The following is a 10,815-nucleotide window of genomic DNA, read 5'->3' as shown; positions in this document are numbered from 1 at the left end:
CACATTTTATACATACAGATATAGTAAGCAAACATCGAATAGACTGTTTTTTGAAGAAGTAGAATTACATAGAAAATATCTATTCACTAAAGAGTATAAAGGAAATCTGTTCCGTCTTAGTTAAGAGCCTTTGAGTAGTATATTAGCAAAAGGTCAAACATTGGATTGTACTCAACATTCCTGGTTCTTAGATCACTGAGTTGAGTATAACATCAATGGTGATGATTATCTCTTTGCCTATCAGTAAGGAGAACTTGATTGTTTACAAATTGTTTACAATAACTGTAAGAAATCAATCTTAAAAAGTCGATCATCATTGTACACACTATTATTATTCATGATGTTGTTACGTTAAGTATCTCGTGTGAGATCCTGAGTACCAAAAAAGAAGAAACGATGAAGCAACTCAGTGACTTATAGATTGTCGCAGTTCATCAGTTAATCTTGATTATTTATATCTGTTCAGGCTTATCAGCTGAATATTGTCATGGCTTCAGTGAGAGTTCATTTATCTCTTAAGGCTCATATATATGACATTAAGTCAAAAACATTACAAATAGCCTTCAACATCAATTAGCTAGATATGTTAATTTATCATCATGGAGTATTTATTATTGGTTCAGATAATACGTAGCGATGGTATTCTAGACAAATATTTCGTCTCATTTTTACATTTGTCAGTTGAAATGTATTCAAATTCATTGAAAATCACTATGAACTGTACACTGATACAATTAATCATAATTACTTACTCACTTACTTACGCCTGTAATTCCCAATAGAGAATTGGCAGCCGACTACCATTCTCCAATCTACTCTGTCATGGGACTTCTTTTCTATTTCTATCCAGTTGTTGTTCATTTTCATCATGTCTATCTCCATTTCTCGACGTAATGTGTTCTTTAGTCTTCCTCTTCCTCTTCAGGATTCCATGTGAGGGCTTGTCGTGTGACGCAGTTAGGTGCTTTCGTCAATATATGTCCTATCCACTTCCAGAGTTTCTTCCTGATTTTTTCCTCCACTGAAATCTGGTTTGTTCTCTCCTACAGTAGGTTGTTGCTGATAATGTCTGGCCAACGCCATCATAAGTTTCTTGCGTAGACAACTGTTCTCGATGATGGCTTTCGTAGTTACCCAGGTTTCCGCCCCATTCAGTTGAACTGTTTTGACATTTGCATTGAAAATTCTGATCTTGATGTTGGTTGACAATTTTTTTAAGTTCCAGATGTTCTACAGTTGTAATTATGCCACTCTTGCTTTGCCAATCCACGCCTTCACATCTGCATTAGATTCACGGTGTTCATCGATGACGTTGCTACATCAAGTGTGATTCGATTGGTGCATGTTGTGTTGCATCGGAGAATCTTGCTTTTCCCTTTGTTTATATTGAAACCTACTGCTGCTAGGGCTGCTGTTACACTGGATGTTTCTCCTGCATTTGTTGTTGTGTGTGCGATAAAAGAGCCAGTTGATCTGCGAAGTCTAAATCGTGCAGCTGCATCTTAGCTGTCGATTGCATCCCGTACTTCCCTCCAGATATCAACGTCTTCATACTCCAGTCGATCACCAGGAGAAAGAAGAAAGAGTGAGAGTAAGCAACCTTACTTAACACTGGTCTTTACATCAAACGAATGCACATCCACAACTTCATCATAGATAATCAATCTCACAACATTAAATCTAATATATGAACGTTTAAACTCTAAATACCTTCATTATGTAAATTATGGGAAATTTAACAGTCTCCACTTATTTCAAGTGCATTTTCTATGATAACATATGATCAAATATAATTAATGAATAGATTAGTTAAGTTTCTAATTAAGTGAACTTTATTTCTTTTCAACAACACTTATTACTCATTATGTACTTCTAAGTAGTTCATATTTGATAAAGATGTATAATGATAAGCAAATTAAAAGTGTTTTTATATCATTATCTCCTTTTGGGAAACGTTTCCAAAAAAAAGGTGAACTACTTATTTCTACATACTACTTACTTACTTACTTACTACTATAACCCCTCGTCGAGATGCGTAGGCCGCCAACCAACATTCTCCACCCAACTCTGTCCTGGGGAAACCTTTCCAGTTGTTTCCAGTTGATATTCAGCTTTTTTTTGTGTCTGCTTCCAATTCACGACACAGTGTGACCTTCCGCCTTCCTCTCGTTCGTTTCCTTTCAGGATACTACCAGTTCCCTCAAGATTGCAGGTACACCTTACTGACGAGTGCCAAGTAGCACGAAACCCGGGTTCATGGTTTCCTGTTGACCACCTCCAACCACCATCTTATCTCAACATAATGCATGCAGCGTCGAACCACCTAGACTAGTGAACACATTGCAACTTGATCGATAGCATTAGATCAGCACTAAGAAGGACTTGAAACGCATGACATTGATCATCACCCAATGATCAATCAATTGTGATCAGTAACTAAGTGGATAACGTGATGGTATTTGAAGCGAACGGTACTGGGTTCGAGTCCTAGAGTGAACATCAATTCAGAGATACAGATACATCCAGTTAACAAGTCTCAAATAAGACAAATCATTTTGCATCCTAGATTCCACTGCTACTTCTAAAGCTTGTGACTTAAGCCAATATCGAGGCCAGTCCGCACAGGATGCATATATGCCAAAAGACAGTCTTTCACTCAAGAACCGCTATCATGTTGTTTACTATGCTAATTCATTCATTTTACCTTTCTCTCTTATTTAGATTATTTAAAGAAGAAAAAGTCAAGTAGAAACAACATCAATAACATATTCAATCATGAGTATGATTCATTTCAATAATTCAATACTACTCATAAAAAATATTATTATAAAAGCTATTATATTATATACTACTTATATCCTTATTGTATCATTGGAATATCAATCATACTCATCTTTATCATTCTTACATTCAACATCAACATCATCATTAACAGCGGCAGCTGCATCAGTATCATCATCATCGTCGTCATCATCATCATCAGCGGCAGAGGCAGGATCATCATCATCAATAAATTTCTTTAATCAAAGAAAAGATTGGTCAATAAAATTTTTTGATTATATTAAAAATGATAATGATAATGATGATGATAATAATCTTATTTATAAAGAACAACAATTTGAAAAACGTGCTGTCAGTGATTTGGGTAAGTTAATTTATTCAATAATTCAATTTAATATATAGTTGAAATCATGAGTCAACTGAAGCTAGATCACCATGGAAAAACCATGGAAGCACTAGACGGCCGTTTCGTCCTGTTGAGAAGTCCCATAATAGAACGAAACAGCCGTCCAGTGCTTCCATAGTTTTTCCATGGTGGTCTAGCTTCAATTGACTCATGATTTCAGTTATATAGAATTATTAAAAAAGTCTCCACAAAACCCATTTCCGATAATTCAAACAAACGGTTTAATTGATTGGTTAGTAATGAATATGTACGGTTAAGTAATGGTTACATACTAAATGGAGACAGATATTGAGTTTTCGATGGTTATTTAATTATCTAAATTGCATTATCTTCACAAATATCAGTTTTTTTTTCTTTAATAAAATTCAGAAGGATTTGAAATCAATCTTGATATTACTTAATTACTTACTTACTTACGCCTGTTACTCCCAAAGCAGCATAGGCTGCAGATCAGTATTCTCCAACTCACTCTCTCATGGGCCCTCCTTTCTAGTTCTATCCAACTTTTGTTCATTCTTCTCATGTCTGTCACCATTTCTCGGTGTAATGTGTTCTTTGGTCTCCCTCTTCCTATTTGGCCTTCAGGATTCTATGTGAGGGATTGTCTTGTGACTCATTTGGCTGCTTACCTCGATGTGTTTCCTATCCACTTCCAGCACTTCTTCTTGATTTCTTCCTTCACTGCAATCTCACTTGTTCTCTCCCATAATAGGTTGTTGCTGATAGTGTTCGACGAACGGATCCGAAGTATCTTGAGTAGACAACTGTTAATAAACACTTGTATCTTCTAGATATTGTCTTTCGTGGATCTCCAGGTTTCCGCCCCATACAGTAGACCTGTCTTGGCATTCGTATTGAAAATTCTGACTGTGGTGTTGGTTGATAATTGTTTTGATTTCCAGATGTTCTTCAGTTGTAAATATACTGCTCTTAATTTGCCAATCATGATATTAGTAATATAAATTAGTTTCTATTTTAAAATAGTGGAGAAGATTTGTAGCTCAGTTAGATGATTATAATACAGTTTTGTTCTCTGAGCTGAATGGTTTAGTCGTGCAGTTTTCATCATTCTCCCGAACGACATCATCAGCACAAACGTCAGGTGGAAGTGAAGTGTTCGAAGTTCTCCACATGTAGTTCATAGCTCTAGTTCATAAGGTGATCTAAATTAGACCATTATTGAAAATCTAAAAGCACTGAATGGCCATTTCATCCTCATATAAGATTCTTCAACAGGAAATCATAGAAAATTACTTGATTACTAGCCTAAACTTGATTGACTGTATTGTTCAATGATGTGTTGATTTAAAATTAGTTACCATCCGATTTCCCCCACTCCCCTCATAAATCAGATCATACACATAGTAACTTATAATCAATTATATATTTTAATAAAACTGTATTATACTACTGAAATGAAATAATAATAAAAAATTTTCATTGCTGAAAGCATGAGTCAATTGAAGCTAGACCGCCATAGAAAACCTGGGGGCCTTGGACGGACGTCTCATTGTTGGACTCCTCAGCAGTATGCATCCACGACCTCGCCTTGCGAGATTCAAACCCAGTCTCGCGTCAGAGCACTTAACCGATAGATCACTGAGCCGGTTTCTATGGTGTTGATGTCTGACTTCAATCAATCCACGATGTTTAGCAACCGTTCACCAATTGATCATGCTTTTAATAATGAAAATACTAAAATCGCCACAAAACACTTTCTGATAATGAATAACTATTTGAAAATTTTCATCCATATTAATCATCAACTAGTGGGGTATTTTTTCTTCTTTTTTGACTTAAGTTTATATTCCATTGTGTTTGAGTTATTGTCAATTGATTTAACGGACATTTTTCTTCTGAATGTTCAATGATTTAAATATATATAAAGATGGATAGTGGCTAGTAGTGGAATCCAAGACGTGCATTTCGTCCTATTTGGGACTCGTCAGCAGAATGTACCTGCACCCCATTGCACAGGCAAGTGGCTATAAGAACTCAGCAGCTGAGTGGATAACGCAAGCGAAAGGTACTGAGTTCAAGTCCCAAAGTGAACATCAATTCTGAGATACAGGTACATCCAGTTGACAACTCCCAAATAGGAAAAAACGTGTGTCCTAGATTCCAATGCTAGCCACTATCCATCTTTACTTATAATGCTTGTGAATTAAGGCAATATCGAGGCAATAAGCACAGTGTGCACATATAGCCAATAAGAGACTGATCAATTGCAGTCTTAGACGTCAATCCAAAGATTCAACCAAAACAATACTAAGTGGATTGAAATGTATATTTTTGGACGAACCAATTAGATTTAGGTTAACAGGTTTTGCATTTTTCGGCACTTTAGTTCATTCATTCATTTGGTTAAAGAGTATGTTTGGGATTTCAGCTGATGTTAATTCGTAATGAAAAGCTTAAATCTAATTTGTAATTCCAACTATCAACTAACAATCATAGTCCTTATTCTTTACAGAGGTCTATAACTCCCATTTAACGTTAGCAAATAGGTGTACATTCTTAAGGTCACTATAACATCACTCTAAGGTCGTCCATAAATTATAGTCTGACTTAAAGGATTTTCTTCAGCATTGTGATCATAATTACCACGGAGCGTAATACTGACTAGTGTTGGAGATAGGCGGAAGAATCACAATTGATTGATCACTGGGTGGTGATCAATGTCATGCGTGTCAAGTCTTTCTTAGTGCTGATCGAATGCTATCGATCAAGTTTCAATATGGCCACCAGTCTAGGTGGCTCGACACTGCGTGCACAAACTTCTGGCCTTGACCATGTTAGTGGATGTAATCTGTTCGGTTGGAGTCCGTACGACTATCGTAATCAATGATTAGAGACTTTGGGTGACATGGCTCAGAATCGATCACTATGGCGTAGATGTATACACTCTTTATCTTCCCCCCTTAAACCTTGAGATTAAAATTGCCTCATATCTGTCTTTCTTCCTATACTATATCCTTATGTACAACCTTTCTTTTACATATTGCCACCACTAAGTGAACTACTTCTATGAATCCGGTGTTCATCTTGTTGTGCTTACGAGATATGGCAACTTGAACCTTTATGTACCTGATCATATGTTGTATCTGACTGATGGCACAACAAATTGAGACAATCGACTGCATGTCAACACAAAATTATCGAACTATACAGTTAATACTTTATTCGTAGAATGTCAATTCATTGTCTAAAAACTTGACTGTTCCCCTTCTGTAAAATGTTAATCATCAATCATCCTACACTTCATTGTTCTTTTAGTTCCATACCAATCGCTTTTTTGTTCTCGTTTTAATTCCTTCGATTTTTTCAACTTTCTGCTATCAAGTATTTTACTTTCTACGGATGTTACATACTACTTATATCTGTCGATATCAGTAGCACATACCATAATATCCCTCTGAGTAGTGACTTTTTTGATAATATAATGTTTGATTATATAATTATTTACCCTTTAAAATCTTAAACTAAATTGACAAAAGAAAAGTGAAGTTGACTTAAAATTCAATCATTGAGATTTTGACAAACGTTAATTAATAGTTGGATTCATGAGTTGAATAAAGCTGGACCATCATGGGAAAGTCAAAACAATAGATGGCTGTTTTATCCTAGTAAGTTAATCCTCAGAAGTGCCCATTCAACTATTAGATTATTACATTCTCCACGAAAATCTATTTCCGATATTAATCATCATGTACTCACTAGTGATTGGCTTCAAGATGTATTTCCTGAATTTCTAATGAGAAACCATGACCGGTGGAGTTCAACCATGTCTAAAGATAATGTTGGACGGTGGAGCAATATTAGGCATTGTTTAAATTTGGACATTACACCGTTGAATGCCAACCGGCTCATTGTTTTTTAGAGGTTAGGCGGTCACGTGTGAGACTGATAGGTCTTAGTTTCGATTCGCTCGATGCGGGATCGGGAATGCACACTAATGAGAAGTCCCATACTAGGACGAAACAGCCGTCAACTGCCTACAGGTTTTCAACAGTGGTCTAATTTTAATTAAATAAGAATTCTACATTATTATTGCTTAAGAATTACTTTAATACGTAATTCATATGAATTACTCAAGAAGTTGATTACATTCTGAATATTAAGAAAATCGTAAGAATAAAACAGTAAATTCATTAACTTAAAAGAACCAAAATGAAAAAAATTAGGGAGGTATAACATGTCTACAAAACAAAGAAATTTACAGGTGCTTGGTGAATTTGTATACATTCTTACTTTCCATATTATTCAGTAGTATCTAAGTGATAGAAGGATAAAAGAAACATTCATAACAAAATACTAAAAACCGGAAAATTACCACAAACCCATTTGACTACTTATAAAAACAAAAGTAGTTAAATGTCATATAACAAAACTTACGCATGACATCAAACATAACTAATACAATGGAAACTCGCATAACATGTGAAACAATATGAATAAAAAACAAAAAAACAAATAACAAATGAAGTACTCAAGAGTCCCATCTAAAAATTACTTCCATTCCACAAATAGGTAAGTAAACAAACGAAAAAAAGCATAAATATAAGAGAAAAATAAATAAGAAAAACTTAAATAAAAATAAAAAAAATAAAAATACATTATATTTCAGAAAATCAAAATATTCAGAAAAGACAACAGCTGATATTGGATAACACAACAGAAACAACAACGGAAGTATATACATTAGAACAAGAAATAACAACAGTTACAGAAAACAATGAGACCGAACAGACGACAATCACAAAAACTGAATCGACAACCACACTCATCACAACACCCGCAACAACAACCAGCGTCATGCACACCACCACACTCGAACAAACCACATCGCTGCAAACAACACCTACAACACAGTCCGAAACACAGACACCCACCACAGTAACAACCACACAGACTACCCTATCCACGCACACCGAAACGCCCACAACAACACACATCATGACTGAATCTACAACCCCTAATCAAACACCCACGACGATGACCACCACAAGCCTGACCACATCACCAACATCGTCCACAACTGCACAAACACCGACCACGTCAACAACCATCATCACAACACCATCACAAACACCCACTGTGGAAAACACAATCACAACCGCAACAACACCAACACTCGCCACAACCACCCACGCTCAAACAGACCAGTCGACAACCACAATCACACTCACAACACCAACACTCTCAACAACTACCACGACCGAACCAACCACTACACAACATTCACAAACAGACACCACCACCACCATCCCGACAACTCAGAGCACAGCAGCACCACCAACAACAACAACATCACCAACAACCGAATCGACAACCACACTCATCACAACACCCGCAACAACAACCAGCGTCATGCACACCACCACACTCGAACAAACCACATCGCTGCAAACAACACCTACAACACAGTCCGAAACACAGACACCCACCACAGTAACAACCACACAGACTACCCTATCCACGCACACCGAAACGCCCACAACAACACACATCATGACTGAATCTACAACCCCTAATCAAACACCCACGACGATGACCACCACAAGCCTGACCACATCACCAACATCGTCCACAACTACACAAACACCGACCACGTCAACAACCATCATCACAACACCATCACAAACACCCACTGTGGAAAACACAATCACAACCGCAACAACACCAACACTCGCCACAACCACCCACGCTCAAACAGACCAGTCGACAACCACAATCACACTCACAACACCAACACTCTCAACAACTACCACGACCGAACCAACCACTACACAACATTCACAAACAGACACCACCACCACCATCCCGACAACTCAGAGCACAGCAGCACCACCAACAACAACAACATCACCAACAACGGAATCGACAACCACACTCATCACAACACCCGCAACAACAACCAGCGTCATGCACACCACCACACTCGAACAAACCACATCGCTGCAAACAACACCTACAACACAGTCCGAAACACAGACACCCACCACAGTAACAACCACACAGACTACCCTATCCACGCACACCGAAACGCCCACAACAACACACATCATGACTGAATCTACAACCCCTAATCAAACACCCACGACGATGACCACCACAAGCCTGACCACATCACCAACATCGTCCACAAGTACTCAAACAACGACCACGCGAATAAACAGCACTACAACTCTATCGCATATCAAAAGTTTCATGTTTACTGAGGCTGCCCATTTCTTCACTTCCGATTTCCTCTATCTTCCTTTATTCGCAACGGAATTTAGTGGTTTTCTTGTTGATCCAGCTGTACCTTCCGGTAAGTCCGTTTTTCTCCTCTTGGTATTCGGTTTCTTTGTTTCATTTCGTTGATGTTTTTTTTCCACCCAATCCTTACTGCTTTTCGTTCACATTACATATGTAGTTGACAATGCTTCCCGTCTTTAGTTGTGTTCTATTTATCTCTATTCATATTGTCCCGTACGTTTCACTTTCATTTTATGTTAGCCTTTTGCTTTTCATTTTTCATATTTCGTTTTGTTTATGTTGCTTAGTAACAGAAATGTATCCTTCTTAAACTAGTATCTATTGATATCTGTATATTTATAGAAAGCTAACTGTCAATATATAGTAAACTAACCCATAGTAGATCATTTTGTTTTCTTCCATTCTATAGAAACATTATTTATCATTGTTAGTAGTATATTCAACTAAGTAGTAGTATTGTCATTTTAGTTTTTTTTTGTAGATAATTGATGCTTTTATTGTTTATTTCGGTGAGATTATCATTTATGAACGAGTTTGAGTAATCCTGAGATAACCTTCGAGAGTGTCTACCTAATATCTAAGATCAAATGACGGTTATAAACCTGTATGATGAATTAGAATTATGACTTATAGTCGACAGTTAGGGTTAGGAACAAGATTTAGGATTGTCATTAGCTATAATCTCAAATTGGTATTTTACTAAATGGATGAATGAATTAAGGCTCTAAAATCCAGATCCTCTTATTTTCTGCTTGATTGGTTCATCCATAAATTATAGAGTCGAGTGTTATAATGCGAAATATAGCGTATTGCGATAGGACTACGCGAAATTCTACCGATTGACCAAATTCAGATATCCTAGTTCGACCCCAATACTGTTCCCCAACTCCAATAAATCAGAACACAGCCGTTAAATGAGAATTGTTTATGGGGTCAGCAGCAGAACAACAATGGTTTGCAGACAAGGCATATTTATACAGTTAAGATGACTATTAACAGTAACCAATGGAAAGGAAGGACACGTAAAGGTTATAATTAGGACGACTCAAAATTGACCAATAGGGAAACGACACATGAAAGTCATAGTTAGGACACTGTAAATAATGGCCAATAGGAAATAACATGCGAATTATGTGAAGAGTCTGAAAACATACCATTTTACATTCGAGATAATTTTTGGGATATTCTTGTGAATATCCTAACACCTCCCCTTGGAAAAAATTAATAGCGACGCAATCGTGGGTTTACCTGAAAGTTCTTTGGTTTTCTTCGTTTGCGCTTTGACCTCCTTCGAGGTAACGACGAAGAACCTGAAGAATGTTCTGCTTGGTTAGACGACTCAGTTGCCTCCGTGTAGGCATCGGCGG

General features: G+C 37.0%; 1 protein-coding gene across 1 annotated transcript; it reads left to right on the top strand.

Moving 5' to 3' along the window:
• Window positions 1–7,922: 7,922 nt before the first annotated feature.
• Smp_193990 (hypothetical protein) lies at window positions 7,923–8,087 on the top strand (the record flags this gene model as incomplete). Its single annotated transcript, XM_018797839.1, has 1 exon — window positions 7,923–8,087. The coding sequence occupies one exon, from the start codon at window positions 7,923–7,925 to the stop codon at window positions 8,085–8,087; it is 165 nt and encodes a 54-aa protein (XP_018652841.1).
• Window positions 8,088–10,815: the final 2,728 nt, after the last annotated feature.

This window comes from Schistosoma mansoni, chromosome 5, assembly GCF_000237925.1.
Source record: "Schistosoma mansoni strain Puerto Rico chromosome 5, complete genome".
Classification (NCBI taxonomy): Eukaryota; Metazoa; Platyhelminthes; class Trematoda; order Strigeidida; family Schistosomatidae; genus Schistosoma; species Schistosoma mansoni.
Note: the sequence above shows the minus strand (reverse complement) of the source record. Positions and strands in the feature narration are given on the sequence as shown.